The 26,056-nt window shown below is 36.8% G+C and overlaps 1 protein-coding gene across 1 annotated transcript in view; it reads right to left on the reverse strand.

Moving 5' to 3' along the window:
- LOC117328864 (von Willebrand factor D and EGF domain-containing protein-like) overlaps positions 1-21,270 on the reverse strand; it is a 36,299-nt gene extending 15,029 nt beyond the window's left edge. Inside the window, exons 1-12 of the mRNA XM_033886449.1 lie at positions 21,072-21,270; positions 18,597-18,800; positions 17,936-18,100; positions 16,119-16,402; positions 13,977-14,063; positions 13,648-13,745; positions 12,665-12,959; positions 11,625-11,710; positions 10,168-10,231; positions 9,658-9,870; positions 7,056-7,273; positions 4,064-4,352 (exon numbers count right to left, since the gene is read on the reverse strand). Of these exons, the coding sequence (XP_033742340.1) occupies positions 4,064-4,352; positions 7,056-7,273; positions 9,658-9,870; positions 10,168-10,231; positions 11,625-11,710; positions 12,665-12,959; positions 13,648-13,745; positions 13,977-14,063; positions 16,119-16,402; positions 17,936-18,100; positions 18,597-18,800; positions 21,072-21,135 (2,067 nt within the window). The 5' untranslated portion in view covers positions 21,136-21,270. The remainder of the gene's footprint in view (positions 1-4,063; positions 4,353-7,055; positions 7,274-9,657; positions 9,871-10,167; positions 10,232-11,624; positions 11,711-12,664; positions 12,960-13,647; positions 13,746-13,976; positions 14,064-16,118; positions 16,403-17,935; positions 18,101-18,596; positions 18,801-21,071) is intronic.
- Positions 21,271-26,056: the final 4,786 nt, after the last annotated feature.

The following is a 26,056-nucleotide window of genomic DNA, read 5'->3' on the forward strand; positions in this document are numbered from 1 at the left end:
AGGGTTTAGATACTATAACTAACAATAAGACGGACCTGGACTGGACATTAAGGGTTTAGATACTATAACTAACAATGAGTCGGACCTGGACTGGACATTAAGGGTTTGTATACTATAACTAACAATGAGACGGAATCGGACTGGACATTAAGGGTTTGTATACTATAACTAACAATGAAACCGACCTGGACTGGACATTAAGGGTTTGTATACTATAACTAACAATGAAACGGACCTGGACAGGACATTAAGGGTTTGTATACTATAACTAACAATGAGAGGGACATGGACTGGACATTAAGGGTTTGTATACTATAACTAACAATGAGACATGGACTGGACATTAAGGGTTTGTATACTATAACTAACAATAAGACGGACCTGGACTGGACATTAAGGGTTTGGATACTATAACTAACAATGAGACGGACCTGCACTGGACATTAAGGGTTTAGATAATATAACTAACAATGAGAAGGACATGGACTGGACATTAAGGGTTTGTATACTATAACTAACAATGAAACGGACATGGACTGGACATTAAGGGTTTGTATACTATAACTAACAATGAAAAGGACATGGACTGGACATTAAGGGTTTGTATACTATAACTAACAATGAGAAGGACCTGGACTGGACATTAAGGGTGGGATACTATAACTAACAATACGACGGACATGGACTGGACATTAAGGGTTTAGATACTATAACTAACAATGAGACGGACGTTGACTGGACATTAAGGGTTTGTATACTATAACTAACAATAAGAAGGACCTAGACTTGACATTAAGGGTTTGTATACTATAACTAACAATGAGACCCGGACTAGACAATAAGGGTTTGTATACTATAACTAACAATGAGACCGACCTGGACTGGACATTAAGGGTTTGTATACTATAACTAACAATGAGACGGACCTGCACTGGACATTAAGGGTTTGGATACTATAACTAACAATGACACGGACCTGGACTGGACATTAAGGGTTTAGATAATATAACTAACAATGAGACGGACCTGGACTGGACATTAAGGGTTTAGATACTATAACTAACAATAATACGGACCTGGACTGGACATTAAGGGTTTGTATACTATAACTAACAATGAGACGGACATGGACTGGACATTAAGGGTTTGTATACTATAACTAACAATGAGACGGACATGGACTGGACATTAAGGGTTTGTATACTACAACTAACAATGAGAAGGACCTGGACTGGACATTAAGGGTGGGATACTATAACTAACAATACGACGGACATGGACTGGACATTAAGGGTTTAGATACTATAACTAACAATGAGACGGACGTTGACTGGACATTAAGGGTTTGTATACTATAACTAACAATGAGACCCGGACTGGACAATAAGGGTTTGTATACTATAACTAACAATGAGACCGACCTGGACTGGACATTAAGGGTGTGTATACTATAACTAACAATGAGACGGACCTGCACTGGACATTAAGGGTTTGGATACTATAACTAACAATGACACGGACCTGGACTGGACATTAAGGGTTTAGATAATATAACTAACAATGAGACGGACCTGGACTGGACATTAATGGTTTAGATACTATAACTAACAATAATACGGACCTGGACTGGACATTAAGGGTTTGTATACTATAACTAACAATGAGACGGACATGGACTGGACATTAAGGGTTTGTATACTACAACTAACAATGAGAAGGACCTGGACTGGACATTAAGGGTTTGTATACTATAACTAACAATGAGACGGACATGGACTGGACATTAAGGGTTTGTATACTATAACTAACAATGAGAAGGACCTGGACTGGACATTAAGGGTTTGGATACTATAACTAACAATAAGACGGACCTGGACTGGACATTAAGGGTTTGTATACTATAACTAACAATGTGACGGACCTGGACTGGACATTAAGGGTTTAGATACTATAACTAACAATGAGACATGGACTGGACATTAAGGGTTTGTATACTATAACTAACAATGAGACGGACCTGCACTGGACATTAAGGGTTTGGATACTATAACTAACAATGAGACATGGACTGGACATTAAGGGTTTGTATACTATAACTAACAATGAGACCGACCTGGACTGGACATTAAGGGTTTAGATACTATAACTAACAATAAGACTGACCTGGACTGGACATTAAGGGGTTGTATACTATAACTAACAATGAGACGGACATGGACTGGACATTAAGGATTTGTATACTATAACTAACAATGAGACGGACATGGACTGGACATTAAGGGTTTGGATACTATAACTAACAATGAGACATGGACTGGACATTAAGGGTTTGTATACTATAACTAACAATGAGACGGACCTGGACTGGACATTAAGGGTTTAGATACTATAACTAACAATAAGACGGACATGGACTGGACATTAAGGGTTTGTATACTATAACTAACAATGAGACCCGGACATGACATTAAGGGTTTGTATACTATAACTAACAATGAGACGGACATGGACTGGACATTAAGGGTTTAGATACTATAACTAACAATGAGACCTGGACTGGACATTAAGGGTTTAGATACTATAACTAACAATGAGAAGGACCTGGACTGGACATTAAGGGTTTGTATACTATAACTAACAATGAGACCCGGACTGGACTTTAAGGGTTTGTATACTATAACTAACAATACGACCCGGACTGGACATTAAGGGTTTGTATACTATAACTAACAATGAGACCCGGACTGGACATTAAGGGTTTGTATACTATAACTAACAATGAGAAGGACCTGGACTTGACATTAAGGGTTTGGATACTATAACTAACAATGAGAAGGTCATGGACTGGACATTAAGGGTTTGTATACTATAACTAACAATGAGACGGACCTGGACTGGACATTAAGGGTTTGTATACTATAACTAACAATGAGACGGACCTGGACTGGACATTAAGGGTTTAGATACTATAACTAACAATGAGACGGACCTGGACTGGACATTAAGGGTTTGTATACTATAACTAACAATGAGACTGACCTGGACTGGACATTAAGGGTTTGTATACTATAACTAACAATGAGACGGACCTGGACTGGACATTAAGGATTTGTATACTATAACTAACAATGAGACGGACCTGGACTGGACATTAAGGGTTTGTATACTATAACTAACAATGAGACTGACCTGGACTGGACATTAAGGGTTTGTATACTATAACTAACAATGAGACGGACCTGGACTGGACATTAAGGATTTGTATACTATAACTAACAATGAGACGGACCTGGACTGGACATTAAGGGTTTAGATACTATAACTAACAATAAGACGGACCTGGACTGGACATTAAGGGTTTGGATACTATAACTAACAATGAGACGGACCTGGACTGGACATTAAGGGTTTAGATACTATAACTTACAATGAGACCCGGACTGGACATTAAGGGTTTGGATACTATAACTAACAATAAGACGGACCTGGACTGGACATTAAGGGTTTGGATACTATAACTAACAATGAGACATGGACTGGACATTAAGGGTTTGTATACTATAACTAACAATACGACGGACCTGGACTGGACATTAAGGGTAGATACTACATGTATAACTAACGATGAGACTGACCTGGACTGGACTCGCTATGCTGTCATAAGCTTTACCCAATCTATGATATTTTTATCGAAGTGGTGTGACTTTTGGCAAATTGATGGTGTCACGTGATATCTTAATATTCCAGTGCAAATACAGAGGCAGATTTTTGCAAATTTTCTGTACAAATATGATATTTATTCCATCACAATTAATCATAAATATAAGTGTAAGCTTCTTTCATCATAAATCTTATAGATTACTGTACAACACACATCTGGATTTGGAAAGAAGGGATATCCCTTTAATCGTTATCAAAGAGTTTGAAATGAGAAAAAAAGGAAAATTCAACAGTTTTTGAAGAATTTGTTTATTTGTAGATAGCCTGATTGCTCTTATCACAATTTTACGTAGGACAGCAGTTATCCTTTAGTAACTCATGTGATTGGAATATCAAGACATACCTCGCTATCTTCATCATCACTCTCTTCCTCGTTGGGATACTGTGGGAAGTACACCGTCTCCTGGTCGTCAGTGTCACGTTTAGAAAATGTCCGTATGCACGTATCAACGTATCCAGTAAAATCCTCAGCGTTTGATGGGTCGGAGGAAGAGCAGGGCTCCGCTGGGGACGCTGAACAGGAAATTTGATCTTTGTCTTTGCAGGTACAGTATTCATGGATCATTGTTGTAGGAATCGAATGTGTTTCCAGTGGATTTATAAACAATGACTTTGAACTTCCGGAAACTATCCTGTAGAAAAATAACAAATACCAGTAAAAAAGTGGAACTCAAGATGCTTCATCAAATAACTTTTTCTATGTGACATATTCAACAAGTGAGTAACCATGACCTAACAGAATTATCCCTTTCTATAACATATCATTAATGTAGATAACACCAGTTTATAACACGTGGTGACCTACATAATACCATTGTGTGATACGAACTTCCGGTTTATAACGCGTGGTAACCTACATAATACAATTGTGTGATGCTAACTTATATTTCATAACCCGTCGTGGCCTACATAATACCATTGTGTGATACTAACTTCCGGTTTATAACACATAGTTGACTAAAGTATACCATTGTGTGATGCTAAATTCCGGTTAATAACACGTGGTGACCTACAGAATACCATTGTGTGATGCTTACTTCCGGTTTATAACCCGTGGTGAGCTACAGTATCCCATTGTGTGAAACTTCCGGTTTATATACAAGTGTTGACCTACATAATACCATTGTGTGATACTAACTTCCGGTTTATAACACGTGGTGACCTATAGCTACACAATACCATTCTGTGATACTAACTTCCGGTTTATAACACATGGTTGACTACAAAATACCGTTGTGTGATGCTAACTTCCGGTTTATAACCCGTTGTCACCCACAGTTTAACATTGTGTGATACTAACTTCCAGTTTATAACACGTGGCGACCTACATAAAAACCATTGTGTGATACTAACTTCCGGTTTATAACAGATGGTTGACTACAGAATAACGTTGTGTGATGCTAACTTCCAGTTTATAACCCGTGGTGACCTACAGTATACCATTGTGTGATACTAACTTCCAGTTTATAACCCGTGGTGACCTTCAGTATACCATTTTGTGATAGTAACTTCCGTTAATAACACGTGGTGACCTACATAATACCATTGTGTGATAGTTACTCCCGGTTTATAAAAACGTGGTGACCTACAGAATACCAAGGTATGATACTAGCTTCGGTTTATAACACGTGGTGACCTACACAATACCATTGTGTAATACTAACTTCCGGTTTATAACACATGGTTGACTATAGAATACCGTTGTGTGATACTAACTTCCGGTTTATAATGCGTGGTAACCTACATAATACCATTGTGCCATACTAACTGCCGGTTTATAACCCGAGGTGGCCTACAGAATACCATTGTGTGATGCTAACTTCCGGTTTATAACCCCTGGTGACCTACAGTTTACCATTGTGTGATACTAACTTCCGATTTATAACACGTGGTGACCTACATAATACCATTGTGTGATACTAGCTTCCGGTTGGTAACACGTGTTGACTTACATGATACCATTGTGTGAGACTAACTTCCGGTTTATAACAGATGGTTCACTACAGAATACCGTTGTGTGATACTAGTTTCCAGTTTATAAGCCGAGGTGACCTACTGACCTACACAATACCATTGTGTAATACTAACTTCCGGTTTATAACACGTGGATGACTATAGAATACCGTTGTGTGATGCTAACTTCAGGTTTATAATGCGTTGTAACCTACATAATACCATTGTGCCAGACTAACTTCCGGTTTATAACCCGAGGTGGCCTACAGAATACCATTGTGTGATGCTAACTTCCGGTTTATAACCCGTGGTGACCTACAGTATCCCATGGTGTGATACTAACTTCCGGTTTATAACACGTGGTGACCTACATAATACCTTTGTGTGATACTAACTTCCGGTTTATAACGCATGGTTGACTATGGAAAACCGTTTTGTGATGCTAACTTCCTGTTTATAACGCGTGGTGACCTACATAATACCATTGTGTGATACTATCTTCCAGTTTATAACGCGTGGTAACCTACATAATACCATTGTGTGATACTAACTTCCGGTTTATAACCCGTGGTGACCTACATAATACCATTGTGTGATGCTAACTTCCGGTTTATAACCCGTGGTGACCCACAGAATACCGTTGTGTGATGCTAACTTTCGGTTTATAACGAGTGAAGACCTACATAATATCATTGTGTGATACTATCTTCCGGTTTATAACGCGTGGTAACCTACATAATACCATTGTGTGATACTAACTTCCGGTTTATAACCCGTGGTGACCTACAGTATACCATTGTGTAATACTAACTTCCGGTTTATAACCCGTGGTGACCTACAGAATACCATTGTGTGATACTAACTTCCAGTTTACAACCCGTGGATCTACAGTATACCATTGAGTGATGCTAACTTCCGGTTTATAACCCGTGGTAATCTACATAATACCATTGTGTGATACTAACTTCCGGTGCTATAACACGTGGTGACCTACATAACACCATTGTGTGATACTAATTTCTGGTTTATAACTCATGGTTGACTACAGAATACCGTTGTGTGATGCTAACGTCCGGTTTATAACGCGTGGTGACCCGCAGTATACCATTTTGTGATACTAACTTCCGGTTTATAACACATAGTGGCCTACAGAATACCATTGTGCGATGCTAACTTCCGGTTTATACAACGTGGTAACCGACATAAAACCATTGTGTGATACTAACTTCCGGTTTATAACTCGTGGTGACCTACAGTATACCATTATGTCATACTAACTTGCGATTTATAACACGTGGTGACCTACATAATACCATTGTGTGATACTAACTTCCGGTTTATAACACGTGGTGACCTACAGTTTACCATTGTGTGATACTTACTTCCAGCTTTCACTAAATTCCATGGCATCAGTGGTGTCGGAACCATCTTTCTTTTTAAAATCGTTTGTCGTTGTTCCATCCAAATATCCACACAAGCCTTGTGATGTTTTCCAGTCTAAAATCGACGGCTTTATGTAGATGTAGTGGATAAAAACTACATCATTCCCCACATATGAGCCGTATTTGAATGTCACCATTGTCCCCGACGGAAGAATTATCTATAAAAAAAATAATATACCTGAATAGTTTCACTTCGATACTGATTGCATAGTGTCAAATTTATAAGGTATAATGTGCCTAGCATTTCATTATCAACCAGCTAGCATGGCATGCTAAAGTGTAGTGAGTGTGGTAGTGCCACTTGATTTTGTATTTTATAGCTGTTCTATTACTGGAAAAAAATAGATGAATTTTCAGTTTTGTTTTCTTGAATCCTTGATCTTGCTTTAGCCGTATCTGCTCTGCTATTGTGGTATTTTTTTTTAACTTTGGCTTTTAGAGTAACTATTCGGTTTAAAATAGCAGCATTGTTAGATTCCTTCTCTCCAAGTTTATCTCCATGTAGTTCTTCATTTTTATTTCCTTTGAGTTTGTGTTAACATTTCCCTCAAACTTCCATTTCTAATTCTTTGATTTTCTTTTTTAAAAAGATCTCTCCATTCAAACATACTTTCATGTAAATTTATTTCAGGTGCACAAAATCCTCCAACATGCTGCTAATGATTTTTGGAAATTTTATGTTTTTCATTACTTAAAATCCATGAACCTGACCCTCGTTCTAAATCATATAGAAATACTTCCAATGACATAGATTGATGGTCTATCTTTTGATTTATCTATAACACAGTTAAAATCGCCAATTGAAATAAATTATTCCCATAGCTTAATCAGTTACACAAAATCTTCCCACTGAATTAAAAAACTATTTCCTTTCATTTCCTTTATCAGGCGAGTAAATAGTAATGACTTGAAATTGTTTGTTATCTGAGACTAATTTAAATGAAAAACAAATTGCTACCCTTTAGATTCTGATGACCCATTATTCTGCTACTATAGTGATACAGACCTATATTATGGACGGTATATACTATAGTTATACAGACCTATATTATGGACGGTATATACTATAGTAATACAGACCTATATTATGGACGGTACAGTATATACTATAGTTATACAGACCTATATTATGGACGGTATATACTATAGTTATACAGACCTATATTATGGACAGTATATACTATAGTTATACAGACCTATATTATGAACGGTAGATACTCTAATTATACAGACCTATATTATGGACGTTATATACTGTAGTTATACAGACCTATATTATGGACGGTACAGTATATACTATAGTTATACAGACCTATATTATGGACGGTTTATACTATAGTTATACAGACCTATATTATGGACGGTATACACTATAGTTATACATACCTATATTATGGACGGTATATACTATAGTTGTACAGACCTATATTATGGACGGTACAGTATATACTATAGTTATACAGACCTATATTATGGACGGTACAGTATATACTATAGTAATACAGACCTATATTATGGACGGTATATACTATAGTTATACAGACCTATATTATGGACGGTATACACTATAGTTATACAGACCTATATTATGGACGGTATACACTATAGTTATACAGACCTATATTATGGACGGTATATACTATAGTTATACAGACCTATATTATGGACGGTACAGTATATACTATAGTTATACAGACCTATATTATGGACGATATATATACTATAGTTATACAGACCTATATTATGGACGTTATACACTATAGTTATACAGACCTATATTATGGACGGTATATACTATAGTTATACAGACCTATATTATGGACGGTACAGTATATACTATAGTTATACAGACCTATATTATGGACGATATATATACTATAGTTATACAGACCTATATTATGGACGTTATATACTGTAGTTATACAGACCTATATTATGGACGGTACAGTATATACTATAGTTATACAGACCTATATTATGGACGGTTTACACTATAGTTATACAGACCTATATTATGGACGTTATATACTGTAGTTATACAGACCTATATTATGGACGGTATACACTATAGTTATACAGACCTATATCATGGACGGTACAGTATATACTATAGTTATACAGACCTATATTATGGACGGTATACACTATAGTTATACAGACCTATATTATGGACGGTATACACTATAGTTATACAGACCTATATTATGGACGGTTTACACTATAGTTATACAGACCTATATTATGGACGGTATACACTATAGTTATACAGACCTATATTATGGACGGTATATACTATAGTTATACAGACCTATATCATGGACGGTACAGTATATACTATAGTTATACAGACCTATATTATGGACGGTATACACTATAGTTATACAGACCTATATTATGGACGGTATATACTATAGTTATACAGACCTATATTATGGACGGTATACACTATAGTTATACAGACCTATATTATGGACGGTATATACAGATGTTGACACTTACGTTTGTTTCATTTCTATTTTACTATGCCATTATGTTATTTTACCTCAAAACCAGATCCAAACGTGTTAAGTGAACGATAAGCGTTTATCGTCATCGCATCTTCGTCGCATCCGTTGAACTCGATGATATTGTTATATCCATCTGAATGTTTACAGAAGTTGGCCCTGAAAACAGCATTTTGGTTTTTGATAGCGATTCCACAATTACATTTGGCGTTTGGTATTCCCCATTCACATGCTTGGAAGTAGGCGTGAATCTACAACAGAAGAAATTTCTTGTTAAACAATGTTGTCGCTGATGGAATGGGCGATTATCATTATTTTCAAGATTTTCGTTTGTTAATGGAATGCACGATTGTTATCATTTTCATTATTGTTGTTTTTTTATGGAATGGGCGATATTATCCATTCATCATGTATAATGTATTTGTTTTTGTGAAAAAACCCCCAACATAAACCAAAACAAAAAAACAACAACAACAACAAAACAGTAACACGGTTAAGAATGTAAAATACCTCTTCACTGAATATACAATACTTGGTATCATACTCACCGCAATCGATAGTTCCTCGTGTTCATACAAGACGAATTCCCCAGTTCTTTGTAGCTCGTAAGGCCTAAGTAAGAAATCTACTATTAACACTTGCTTCTAATGTATAGTATTCCGTTATTAATGTATAGCATTCCATTATTAATGTATATTATTCTATTATTAATGTATAGTATTCCACTATTAACAAATAGTATCCCACTATTAATATATAGTATTCCACTATCAATGTATAGCATTCCATTATTAATGTAAAGTATTCCACTGTTAATGTATAGTTTTCCATTATAAATGTATAGTATTCCACTATTAATGTATAGTATTCCACTATTAACAAATAGTATTCCACTATTAATGTATAGTATTCCATTATTAATGTATAGTATTCCACTATTAATAGATAGTATTCCACTATTAATATATAGTATTCCATTATTAATGTATAGTATTCCACTATTAACGTATAGCATTCCATTATTAATGTAAAGTATTCCACTATTAATGTATAGTATTCCATTATTAATGTATAGTATTCCCCTATCAATGTATAGCATTCCATTATAAATGTATAGTATTCCACTATTAATGTATAGTATTCCATTATTAATAGATAGTATTCCATTATTAATGTATAGTATTCCACTATTAACGTATAGCATTCCATTATTAATGTAAAGTATTCCACTATTAATGTATTGTATTCCATTATTAATGTACGGCATTCCATTATTAATGTATAGTATTCCAAAATTAACAAATAGTATTCCACTATTAACAAATATTATTCCATTATTAAAGTATAGTATTCCACTATTAATGTATAGCATGCCACTATAAATGTATACCATTCCACTATTAATTTATAGTATTCCATTATTAATGTATAGTGTTCCATTATTAATGTATACTATTCCACTATCAATGTATAGTATTCCACTATTAATTTATAGTATTCCATTATTAATGTATAGCATTCAACTATTAATGTATAGTATTCCACTATTAACAAACAGTATTCCACTATCATTGCATAGCATTCTACTATTGATGTCGTTTTAATGTTGTTGATTCGTTTTGAGTTAATGATAGTCATATCAACAATGTAATCTAAATTCTTGGAATTCTGCATCCTGGTATTAACTGAACTCGTACGCACATTTAAAGACATTCCAGCCATCTGACCGACCGACCGAGAAAACAAATACCGATAGTAACTAAATAATTGTATTGCCAAACAAAGAAGGTACATGTATTTCCAACAGAAAGCGGCATCACTAGATCAGTCAAGATATGTATCTTGGACATTAAGCTAACGGAAAATAAATCCACTTGTCATTATTTTCTTTCGATTGCACATGCTGTCGATACATACAAGACGAGATACTTCTAACGAGACCAATACTAATTTGCATAATACGCGGCTTCTCATAGTGTATGCTCATTATTTCAAATACCCTTACCTGCCATCGAATGTTTTCATGTGTGGGTCATTGGAAGAGTGACATTGTTTTCCCATGATGTTTATATCGTCATCATGAACGTGCACCTGTTACGTAATAAACAAACACAAAGTTAGAGTGGTAAAGCAATCAGACACTCACATCTCCAAGTTGATGTATAAATCAAGCACTCACACCTCCAAGTTAATGTTTAAATCAAGCACTCACACCTCCAAGTTGATGTACATGTATAAATCAAGCACTCACAACTCCAAGTTGATACATATATCAGGCACTCGCACCTCTATGTTGATGCATAAATCAGGTACTCACAACTCCAAGTTGATGCATAAATCAGAATTCCCATCTCCAAATTGATACATAAATCAGAATTCCCATCACCATGTTGATGCATAAATCAAGCACTCCGACCTCTAAGCTGATGCATAAATTGTATATCAGGCACTCGCACCTTCCAGCCGATACATTTACCAGACACCTTCAACCTCCCAGTTGATACAGCAATCTGACATTTCCACCTCCTTGGCACTCGTAACTCCAAATTGATACATAAATCAAGCACTCACACCTCCACGTTAATACATAAATCAGGTACTTACACCTCCAAGTTGATGTATAAATTAATCACTCCGACCATTCAATTGATATATAAATCAGGTACTCACATCTCCAAATTAAAAGGTAAATTAAGTACTCCCACCTTCTAGTTAATGCATAAATCAGACAAATAAGGCACACACACCTCCAAGTTGATGTATAAATCAAGCACTGCCACCTCCAAGTTGATGTATAAATCAAGCACTCACACCTCAAAGTTGATGTATATATATGGTGTTCTCACACACCGGATGATGCATTTAATGAGGTACTCTAACATCCCTTTTAAAATCCACTACTTTTCTCTCTCTTAGATTAAATTACGCTATTACATGTATATTTGTCGATGTCAGAAATTAAGGAAATAGTTAATGATATTGACTGCAGTTGATAGATTCTTGTTTTCATGAAATATTCAGTAAGCCTATTAGTTAGTCGCTTACCTCTATGATTTCACTGAATACATTTTCCCACACATTGTGTGCAGGGACAAAGTCACTACGTAACTGTATCCTTGCCGAGCGGTGTCCAGAGTTTATAATATTGTCCGGAGCTCCGTGAACTTTCATCACAGTTGTAGTGTTCCAGGTAGTGTGGTATATCTTTACTGTACAAATGTGAGGGGTAAAAGTGATGGCGTTGTTGGTGACTCCACCTAGTGTACACTGGTCTGTATCTATACTTGGTGTAACCACTCGAATGTCCATAAAACAGTTGTCCTCTTCATATTGCTGGACGCTAAATTAAATTTATATTCTATGTTAAACATTTTATTTGATATCAGCACAAAATCTGCTTTTGCATGATACTTAACACAAATTGAAGTATGGCAATTGGATCGAGAACAGAACATCCTGTGACGGTTAAGAGAGTGAAAACTGCGTCCGCAGATCGCACTGGCGTTTTGCGAAATATCTAATGTTTCCACATATAGAAACAAAAATAAATACCGATGTGATAGCGGGACCATGTTTCAAAATCAAAATCGTCAATTCCAGAGATATACATACTATACTGAACTTTAATCTTTGATAAAACAACGTACTAATTGTAACTATTGGTAAAGAATTACAAGGATACCCTTGTTTATGGGAATATTATCATTAGGGTAGGGGTCTTCTTCGACGATACCCATCATGTCAGGACGGTGACAACAGAAGTTCCCTATGGTCTGTATCAACTATACTAACTTCAAAAGTATAAGCATATCATCATCTATAACAAATAGCTACTATGAAAATTTTCTACGCTTTTGCGAGGATGATAAGAAGTTTCCGTTCTGAGCCAATATAATCTAGAATATACTTAACAATCAACTGTATTTGATTGATACTTTAGGCCTATTTTTGGTACATTTGGTACACAGGTTTCCCCGAGTTCTATCATTAGTATCAGAACAAAAAACACAATAGATGTATTAACGTACTTGTCTGTTCCCGCGTACATACATCCTAGAGGAACAGTCAGCCGTACTGCCAGTTCTAACTCGCCGTTTTCCTGAAGAGTGTCACCCGATAGTTCCGCCTGTTAACATAAACAATAACCAAATGATACGTTTTACGTGAAACGAAACAACTTGAAAATCCTAGAATATAGAGAATATTTACCATCATTACCATTACCAGTTTATCTGATTCTTCGTTAACTTAAACGAGAAGACATAGACACTTTTGTTTATCGCTGTATTAAGTTCTCCATTAATATCAAGCAAAAAATCAGGTATTCGGCAAGAAGTGACTTATTTTTACAACCAACCTTGAATCCAGCAAAGAAAGAAGCACTGCGTTCAAAGTTTCCCGTACCCGTAGATACTCCAGATTTCGCTTCTATGGCACAAGCTACCTGATATCGAAGCATATAAAAATGTTCCTAGCTGTGTAACTAGTATACATGTACAAACCTTTTTTTTTATAAATTTAAATCATAAAAACGAAAAATATATAATACAGCACCAATGTCAGTGATATTATAGTGATGAGCAGACTTTTTTTCATTTCATAAGGACTATTCATTTGGTAACATCTGACAAGGAATAAGCTTATGGAAGCCCTCGGCTTATTTTAAACAATATACACACATCAGATCTTGAAGATTGTTTTAATTAATTCCAATATTGTTTTAGGACGTATTTTGATACAATGATTAATAATGTTAAAAGTTGATGGTTTGTAGCTAGGTGAATTGCGCAGATAAAATGACCTGTTTACTCGCTCTGGTCTTTCATGCCATTATGTCAGACAAGGCAAATGTTTGTACAAAGGACGCAACATATTACCATCTGTTAGTACGAAAGGGAAGTAAAATACAGTAGAACCAAAACGGAACTAACTACACAATACAGTCTTTTTAGATAATTCTAGCCATATAATTCAATGAATTCCTGAATTTTCTACATTTGATTTCAAAATTAGATAAGGGTTGTACGTTACGACAAAACTTAGGAACTTATGTACCCCAGCAGCGTCTACCACCTTCAATCTTTATCAATCAAAATGATTGTACGTACTGACACCATATAAGTATTTTATTTTTTTTTATTTTAAAGTTATTTGAGTGTAAGACACACAAGAGTTAAAATGAACTAAATTGCACCATACATGTGTTTCGTCCTCCTTGAACTCGTCAGTGATTCTAAATAAAAGGCAGTGAGTTTTAGTACATGGACGGTGTCCGATGTAACTAATCATAGATGGAGTGAGGTATGATATACCCATACTTACGCCTCCCATATTCGTGAATACACAAGGAGTATTCGATATACTAGTTAGGAATGTTTTGAACGAAATGGTTACCTCAAGAATAGAAATAATCATGTTATCAAGTCAGTGACATCACCTGATAAACCAAGAAGTAATCTGGGAAGCAGGACAGATGTGGTGTTCAGAAGATGACGTAAGTGTAGCAATGACAAAGAAGTGATGTCCAACAGGAGATCCATACAAGGAAACAGACCCATTGACATAGGGTAATACTTACTTTTTTTATCTCCATTGTATTTACACATATTTCTACCTTGATGCTGAACAACAGTTCTCGTTCCGTTTAAAACTTTCTTTTTGTTGCGGTAACGAATGGCACTCAGGGAAACTGTCCATTGTTCTATTCCGATGTAAGTTTTGGAAAGAGTACATGGATGAAGGTGAGGAACGGTGTTACATTTGAATGTAAGGATAGATTGAGGCTTAAGCATGATAAGGACATTTATTATTACCACCTTTCAAGAAAATTACCAAGAGTTATTTTTATTAAGAATTATGAAATCTTTATCAAAAGCTACCCAGTTCATTTCCGGTCTTACACCTAAAATTTTATGAGGTGCCACAAGTTGGTATGACTCCAAGACCTTTTGTAATGTTTGCGTATAATGTGACCAAACTATCTTCACTAATTCTAGTACTGGTAAGATGATAGTGGTATATACAGTATAAAATATAAAATTTCAAGGGCTTTCGGGTCTTTTTTGTACAGAACCAATCTTAGGATTTTATTAGGTTTATAAAAAAAATTCATATGACTAGAACAAATGCACGATTGTTAAACGCAAATCTTAATAATCAATTCGACATTCGTGTGACTAGTAGCGCTAATTATAGGTAAATCGTTAAACGAATTTGGATGAAAAGTCCTAGATTTATTCCATCGGGATTAGGATTGAAGATATTTCACTATTTACTTCACAAGACAGAAAATAAATGACAGAATGGTTAGCAAGTTTACAATTGAAACATATTTTCCCAATATAATTTCCCAACAATCAGAATGGTGTAGATTAGTAAGATTATAGTTGTTATTAGGAAGGTTAGATGGTTATGAAACATATAAGAAACATGTCCATAAATGTTAGTCAATTTTTGAAGAAAACAAAAAACAAAAAAAACACCTGTAAAATAGTCTTACCTGCATAGGGAGAGAGTGTTGTTCTATCCAATCATTTTCTCTGAGGTTTCCATCGGATAAAAAGGAAGAGTAACTGAGATCGGTCAATCGTTTTAATTCTTGATCGTTGATGTACCATACAACATCATAGTACAACGCCGTCGGATCTACGTCAGTATTATATTCCAAGTCACACGTGAAGAGTATAGTTTTGCTCGGGAATGTATTACCGCCTTGTATCGTCGTCGTACCCTCAACCAGAGATGTTGTCACAAAAGGCAGTACCTTTGTGCTGGAGTCTGCTTCTGAAATTGTAAAATTCCGTGGTGTTAGCATCTAATAAAAGGGGATATCTCACTGAAGCTGATCTATTTATACCCGAGCTAGCACTTCTGACATTTTTTGTTCTCTAGTGTGTCAGCTGGGTTATTGAGTCATTTTGAGATAACGGTATCCCTGTAATATATGCGGCTACCTCACTGAATGGTACACGGAGTGTCAATTGTATGTTTTCCAGAAAGAAATAGAATAAAGTATCTCGTAAAAACAAACAGCTACGATAATAAAGGATAATTCATAATCTCACTTTGGGGCAAAGACCAAGACATAACTGGGATTTACACCTTGGTGTAATGTCCAAGGCACACAACTAGGGTTTTCACCTTGGGCAAGGACCAAGACATACAACTAGGGTTTTCACCTTGGGACAAGGACCACGGCACATAACTAGGGTTTTCACCTCGGGGCAAGGTCCAAAGCACAATACCAGGGCTTTCACCTTGGGGTAAGGACCACGGCACATAACTAGGGTTTTCACCTTGGGGCAAGGACCAAGACATAACTAGGATTTACACCTTGGTGTAAGGTCCAAGGCACACAACTAGGGTTTTCACCTCGGGACAAGGACCACGGCACATAACTAGGGTTTTCACCTTGGGGCAAGGTCCAAAGCACACACTAGGGTTTTCACCTTGGGACAAAGACCACGGCACATAACTAAGGTTTTCACCTTGGAGCAAGGTCCAAAGCACACACTAGGGTTTTCACGTTGGGGCAAGAACCAAGGCACAACTAGGGTTTTCACCTTGGAGCAAGGTCCAAGGCACATAACTAGGGTTTTCACCTTGGGGCAAGGACCACGACACAACTAGGGTTTTTCACCTCGGGGCAAGGTCCAAAGCACACACTAGGGTTTACACGTTGGGGCAAGAACCAAGACACATAACTAGGATTTTTACCTTGGAGCAAGGTCCAAGGCACATAACTAGGGTTTTCACGTTGGGGCAAGAACCAAGACACATAACTAGGATTTTTACCTTGGAGCAAGGTCCAAGGCACATAACTAGGGTTTTCACCTTGGGGCAAGGACCAAGACACAACTAGGGTTTTTCACCTCGGGGCAAGGTCCAAAGCACACACTAGGGTTTTCACGTTGGGGCAAGAACCAAGACACATAACTAGGATTTTTACCTTGGGGTTGCATTCGGTTAGTTCGCCTGACTAGTTTGAGGCAATTTTTGTTTTGCTGTTCTTATTGTGTTTTTACAAATATTTATTTATGTGTGTATTATTTTACCCTGATCACGTTAAACTTACCTAATCAGCTGGCGAGATTACAGAAATCTTGATTTTACACATATCTATAAATTATTTCATCCTGACAAGGTTAAACTTACCTAAACAGTTAGCGAGATTACGGAATTCTGGATTTTACACATATTTACATGTATGTATTATTTAATCATGACCAGGTTTATCTTACCTAAACAGAAGGCGAGATCACAGAAATATTGATTTTATAATTATGTATTATTTCCCCCAGGTCATGTTTAACTTACCTAAACAATAGGCGAGATTACAATAATCTGGATTCAGCTGCCTCAACTCATAAACATAAAAAGATCCACAATTTTTCACTTCGATATATCCAGTAGCGGCACACACGTCAGATTGTGTCCTGAGGCATATTGTCACTAACTTGCTTTCTCCCGTCGCCGGTAAAGCTGAAATAGCAATCATCCATTATTTTGATGTGTACTCATAGTGTTTGCTTTACGACTAGAAGAGTATGCCACTACTTCATTGACAAATAAAACATTTAATGACAAACGAATCTATATTCATGACGACTCACCACTGCTGATTATTTCCCTTACACCATGTGCATTTCTATAAGAACATGTAATTGGTTGTTCTACAAACAATATATCGAATTGTATAGCAACAAAATTAAAAGAACATTTCTACAATGTTTATATGTACAAATTAAAAGTATTTTTTTTGTCAAGGTTGGTATATTAAGTGATCAAAGAAATGGTTGCCGTCAGAGTAATTTTCAACGGATGCTAGTATTTCAATGTTAAAAGAATAACAGGATGCTTTATAGTAACAGTACGTACTAGAAAACCTTAAATATCTGAATTAATTAATATAATCGTCGGTATCCTTAATTCAATAAGTATAACGGAATTAAAGCTACATGTAAACTTTGGCCCCTACTTTCTGGTTGGATCCACACAGGCTGATCAGTACCACATCTGTAAACAGGCGGTGGTGTTGTGGCTACAGAACCAAACGGGATCCGGTACCACTGCTTCACCAAGTCAGTGTCACATCGGACGGATGTCTGGACAGTTTGGTAAGTTGTGAATCGGGTTGGGTCGTTCATAATGACATGGTTATCAGCTTGGCAGGGGTCTGTGTCTGAAGGAAATACCAATTATTACTCTGCTGTTCGAGACCCGGGTACTTACCTGTCAGAGGTCTGTGTCTGGAGGAATATAATGATGATAACTATGCTGTTTCAGACCTGTGTACCTTCCTGTCAGAAGTCTGTATCCGGGGGAATATAATGATGATAACTATGCTGTTTCAGACCTGTGTACCTTCCTGTCAGAAGTCTGTATCCGGGGGAATATAATGATTATAACTATGCTGTTTCAGACCTGTGTACCTTCCTGTCAGAAGTCTGTATCCGGGGGAATATAATGGTTATTACTATTCTGTATCAGACCCGGGTACTTACCTGTCAGAGGTCTGTGTCCGGGAGAATATTATGATTAATACTATTCTGTATCAGACCCGGGTACCTACTGTCAGAGGTCTGTGTCCGGGGGAATATTATGCTTGTTACTATTCTGTATTAGACCTGGGTACTTACCTGTCAGAGGTCTGTGTCCGGGGGAATATTATGATTATTACTATTCTGTATTAGACCCGGGTACCTACTGTCAGAGGTATATGGCCGGGGGAATATTATGATTATTACTATTCTGTATCAGACCTGGGTACTTACCTGTCAGAGGTCTGTGTCCGGGGGAATATTATGATTATTACTATACTGTATCAGACCCGGGTACTTACCTGTCAGAGGTCTGTGTCCGGGGGAATATTATGATTATTACTATACTGTATCAGACCTAGGTACCTACCTGTCAGAGGTCTGTGTCCGGGAGAATATTATGATTATTACTATTCTGTATCAGACCTAGGTACCTACATGTCAGAGGTCTGTGTCTGGGGGAATATTATGATTATTACTATTCTGTATCAGACCTAGGAACCTACATGTCAGAGGTCTGTGTCCGGGGGAATATTATGATTAATACTATTCTGTATCAGACCCGGGTACTTACCTGTCAGAGGTCTGTGTGCGGGGGAATATTATGATTAATACTATTCTGTATCAGACCTAGGTACCTACATGTCAGAGGTCTGTGTCCGGGGGAATATTATGATTATTACTATTCTGTATCAGACCCGGGTACTTACCTGTCAGAGGTCTGTGTCCGGGAGAATATTATGATTATTACTATTCTGTATCAGACCCGGGTACTTACCTGTCAGAGGTCTGTGTCCGGGGGAATATTATGATTATTACTATTCTGTATCAGACCCGGGTACTTACCTGTCAGAGGTCTGTGTCTTGGGGATAATAATGATCATTACTATGCTGTTTCAGACCTGGACACCTACCTTACAAGAACATGTGCCTTGCAAGATACTTTTTTTTATAGTTGAGCTGATTTAGACATGGAAGTCCCATAACGATATCAACTTTTAACAACAATATCAACAAAGCAATAAAAAAGCAACATGGCAATACATGATTACCTGTATGTGTGGTGTAATGATGATATATTTCCTATCTTTATTTCATTGTAATCTGTCACTTGCTAAATCCGGATATTTATCGTTAAATCCACATTTAAATACCCTATTAACATGCATGTGCTTTCAACGACTAATTAATACTTTGGTATTCTTTGAATTAGATATATTGTTTACATATTCTTAACTGAAACCTTTAATGATATAATTCTTTACAAATGGAGAAACGGCAAACTGAAGAAACAAATTGCCAATGTCATACTTGTCTATATTATATTGTTTTGGGGGACAATCAAAACACAGACACAATTCTGATGTTAAGTGTCTGATGTCTTGTTTTCGTATCCTTTCCTTTTGTTGTAGCTTTAATTGTTTGGTCAGAATGCCTTATGTTTTTTTAGATGGAATACTTGTGTCAGCAAACTTTATTCAGTATTGAATGCATTATACAGAACACTACAGAAATAAATACGTGATTTTATCTGATTATTTCACTAAAAACTAGCAACACAAATTATTTTGTCCATCCATTAAAATCGAAGTAAATGTCAACAATGCTGCTTTTTGTCTATATAAACCATAAATACTGTATAAAAGTTATAAGTATTCAAATACCAACAATGCTGCTTTTTTGTTTACATTAAATATAAAGTACATAGAAAAGTATATAATAATGTAGAAAATTAAAGCAATATTATGTATTAAAAACTATAAAATCATTTGTTGAAAGGTCTGATATATTTGTGTCGTCCATATAGGAGGAATGACTTCGGTAGCAACTAATCAATTACTATCTATTGATATATTAATGTGATAAGTTAGGTCTTTAAATATTATTGTTTTTGTAATAAAAACGTCCCTTACCTGCCAGTGCACTAGATACCAGTCCCAGTAGAAATATTCCGTACCGAAACATCCTGGTTACCATCAAATGAGAAAGTGAAGTGCCATAGGATATAGCTTAAATTGTCGGACACTACCTTATCGCGGGTTTGGTTACTCCTTTTGCTCTTCAGTACAAATAACTACCGCCGTGGTCAATCTTAAGGTTATAATCCAAAACCAACTAGTTATTCGTACTGTACTATACAATTGAACAACTGGATTATGTTACCTACGGCATGAAAAAAAGGAGTCGCAATTTATGTATTACTCAACAAGGAGCTGTATAATATTTGTATGAAGTGTCCGTCGCATTGGTTGCACATTTGGCTGGCTTTGCCTTTGGTCCTGACCCTGAATAAATACACATGTAGCGTCAAACAGGAAGTTTTAGATACATTGCTGTCAGTAGTCGCGCAAATATTAGATATGTGTTACTGTGAGATATAGGTAAGAATGGTCATATGAGTTAATGGTTAGGGTGATCATGAGAGTTAATGGTTAGAATGATCATGAGAGTTAATGGTGAGAAAAATCATGAGAGTTAATGGATCATGAGAGTTAATGGTTAGAATGATCATGAGAGTTAATGGTGAGAATGATCATGAGAGTTAATGGTTAGAATGATCATGAGAGTTAATGGTGAGAATGATCATGAGAGTTAATGGTTAGAATGATCATGAGAGTTAATGGTGAGAATGATCATGAGAGTTAATGGTTAGAATGATCATGAGAGTTAATGGTTAGAATGATCATGAGAGTTAATGGTGAGAATGATCATGAGAGTTAATGGTAAGAAAAATCATGAGAGTTAATGGTGAGAATGATCATGAGAGTTAATGGTTAGAATGATCATGAGAGTTAATGGTTAGAATGATCATGAGAGTTAATGGTTAGAATGATCATGAGAGTTAATGGTTAGAATGATCATGAGAGTTAATGGTTAGAATGATCATGAGAGTTAATGGTGAGAATGATCATGAGAGTTAATGGTGAGAATGACCATGAGAGTTAATGGTTAGAATGATCATGAGAGTTAATGGTTAGAATGATCATGAGAGTTAATGGTGAGAATGATCATGAGAGTTAATGGTTAGAATGATCATGAGAGTTAATGGTGAGAATGATCATGAGAGTTAATGGTTAGAATGATCATGAGAGTTAATGGTTAGAATGATCATGAGAGTTAATGGTGAGAATGATCATGAGAGTTAATGGTTAGAATGATCATGAGAGTTAATGGTTAGAATGATCATGAGAGTTAATGGTGAGAATGATCATGAGAGTTAATGGTTAGAATGATCATGAGAGTTAATGGTTAGAATGATCATGAGAGTTAATGGTGAGAATGACCATGAGAGTTAATGGTTAGAATGATCATGAGAGTTAATGGTTAGAATGATCATGAGAGTTAATGGTGAGAATGACCATGAGAGTTAATGGTTAGAATGATCATGAGAGTTAATGGTGAGAGAGAGAGAGAGAGAGAGAGAGAGAGAGAGAGAGAGAGATTTCATCATTCATTGGATTTCATCATCGGTATATTGCTTGCTTAATTAAGAAAATAACCTTCACAAAAGTCCACGAAAATATATCATGACGTTTTTTGCATCTTTAATGCAAAACTGAAAGTTAATGTGAAGAACGAAAAAGAAAATCGAAGAAGTCTAAAATGTATCAAGGAATGTTAAAGAGCATTCAAAAAACCTTAAGTCTATCTATAAAGGTATTACAGAGAATAGAAAAAAGCATTCTTAAAGTCTAAAATGTATTAAGATAGTATAGAGAATAGAAAAAGACCATTCGAAAAGCCTTAATTGTATTAAGATAGTTAAAAGAATGGAAAAGACCATTCCAAAAGCCTTAATTGTATTACAAGTAAGGTAGTATAGAGAGTGGAAAAAGACCATTTCAAAAGTATAAATTGTATTAAGATAATGTAGCTAATAGAAAAGTCGATTTCAAATGACTTAAATGATTTTCGGATCTTTACTGGGTGGAAAATATGTTCATGGTGACGAACATTTTGATTAAAAACCTTTTTGACATATGCTTAATCAACTCTCCATGACACGTTAGGAACATGAAGTCATCAAACTTGGTATCAAATACTGTTTACAGACATTCTTGAGAGTTATCCAGTTAAAACGATTGACCAACCCCAATACGTACAACACCGACATGTGACTACCAAGTATTTCGTCTTATGAAAAACACGAAATATTTTTACATATTCTACGTAAGACTGAACAACAGTCAATCGGTATCGACCTTCGGCATTTACATTTGTATATGTATAATTCTATTATGTGTTTCGTTCCATTGAATGTATTTGCTGGTTAGACCATACCTGTTGTGTGAACAGGAAGTGAATTCTGATCAGCAGTGTTGTCTGGATTTCTCTCACAAATATGGAGAGAAGGATGTCGCTACGACAGTCTGCCTGGATCTGTCTTACTGTTTTGTTCTTTTGCTGTCATCTAGTAACAGCAGGTACGTTGGTAAACGATTACTGATCCTTTGTTATATATCATGTGCCGTATGCATTATTAGACCAAGAATACAGACAGAGATTAATATTATTAGTAGTTAGTGAGGCGAGTGACCATATTCATTAACGTGAATGACCGTGTACTAAAGTAAGTCATTGACACAGGTGAACATTTCAGTCACTGACAGGAGTGACCACGCCAGTCACTGACTTGAGTGACCACGCCAGTCACTGATTAGAGTGACCACGCCAGTCACTGACTTTAGTGACCACGCCAGTCACTGACTTGAGTGACCACGCCAGTCACTGGCTTATGTGACCACACCAGTCACTGACTTTAGTGACCACGCCAGTCACTGACTTCAGTGACCATACCAGTCATTGACGTGAGTGACCACACCAGTCATTGACGTGAGTGACCACACCAGTCATTTACGTGAGTGACCACGCCAGACACTGACTTGAGTGACCACGCCAGTCATTGACTTGAGTGACCACGCCAGTCACTGACGTGATTGACCAACCACACAAGTTATTGACGTGAGTGACCACGCAAGTCATCGACGGAAGTGACCAGCCCAGACATTGACTTAAGTGATCACGCCAGACATTGAGTGACTTGAGTGACCACGCCAGACACTGACTTGAGTGACCACGCCAGTCACTGACGTGATTGACCAACCACACAAGTTATTGACTTGAGTGACCACGCAAGTCATCGACGGAAGTGACCAGGCCAGACATTGACTTAAGTGACCACGCCAGACCTTGACTTAAGTGACCACGCCAAACATCGACTTAATTGACAATGCCAGTCATGAAGGTTAGTGACCACGCCAGTTATTGACTTGAGAGACCACACCAATCATTTACATAAGTGACAATGGCAGTAATGGACGTCAGTGACCAAACCAATCATTGACATAAGTGACAATGGCAGTAATGGACGCCACTGACCATATCAATCATTGACGTGTCTGACAATGGCAAGTTACCATTGCGGTAATTGGCGTGAGTAACCATATTTGTCATTGATGTGAGTGACCAAGTCAGTCATTGACGTGAGTGACCATGTCAGTCATTGACGTGAGTAACCATGTCAGCCATTGACATGAGTGACCATGTCAGCCATTGACGTGAGTTACCATGTCAGCCATCGACGTGAGTAACCTTACTAGTCATTGACGTGAGTGAAAATGTCAGTCATTGACATGAGTAATCAAATTAATCATTTGCGCGAGTAACAAAATTAGTCATGGGCGTGAGTGACCATGTCAGTCATTGACGTGAGTAAACATATTATTTATTGACGTGAGTAACAATATGTCATTGGCGGGGGTGAACATGTCAGTCATTGATGGGAATAACCTTATTTTTTATTGACTCGATCATACCAGCCGCTGACGTGAGTAACCATGCTAACCATTTACTAGAAAGACTATGTTTATTGCTATCTTTGATAATGTTCATTGATGGTTGTGAACTTGTTAGTTCTATCCTGCAGGTAGGTCGTAAGAATTGTACCCGCTGCCCTATAGTATGATCGCAAGAGGCGATTAAATATGGGATCTTAACTTTTCTCTTTTATCTGAACAACTTTCTTCTTCCTAATGTCTCGCTTCACAATGCCTCACTTTTGGTCTTCAGTTGAACGTTCGCCCCTGTACGGAAGGCTTTGGGTTTTGTTCCATAGCCAATAAAGAAAGTCGTTAAAAAGGGAAACTGCTATTCCTGCTTAGCGCTCAGCATTTTGGGAGTGGGACGACCGGTCCGCCCGTTGCCAGTATAATGTGACCGGGTGGGTGTCCGGCTGGTTGTCGTCGGCAGTATGCTTCAGTGAGGTAGCACTATAAATCGGCAAAAGTGCCGGACTATCACAAGGAGACTTAACACGAACATACCGCAGCCTCCCAAAGCACACATACGCACTCACCACACGCACGCATTTCGCATCCTTAATTGACATCAGCTGTTAATAAGACGTTTAACAAATAAAAACGAAACCAAACCAAACACACATATATATGCCAGTCCTTCACATAAGTAACGATGACAAGTATTAACGACACTATGAGTAACTATGTCAGACCTTCACGTGCAAATATATTTCAGCCAATTACATGAAACACATGTTAGTTATCAAACATGTGATTTGTTTGCAGTTCCAAACACATTAATCAATCCATAGCGCTTGATAAAATATCAGTAAAAAGTAATATTATTTATGTTCGTTTGTCCATTCAGATCCATGCGTTACGTACGAAGAGCTCCATGTGGATTATAGACGATCACCAGACCACATAGAAGATGTGTACGAAGAAAGCCTGTGTGACATCCTGATCCGTGAGAAGTGGTTCAGGTTCGTTGGAGAAGCTGGAGGTGACCTGACCAACAACAGTGAAAGTGTGGAACACCACGGATGTGGTACCTACTATCCTCTCTGGATGGACGGTCAGTGTTATTTATCTTTGGGTGG

The sequence above is a fragment of the Pecten maximus genome, chromosome 6 (assembly GCF_902652985.1).
Source record: "Pecten maximus chromosome 6, xPecMax1.1, whole genome shotgun sequence".
Taxonomy (NCBI): Eukaryota; Metazoa; Mollusca; class Bivalvia; order Pectinida; family Pectinidae; genus Pecten; species Pecten maximus.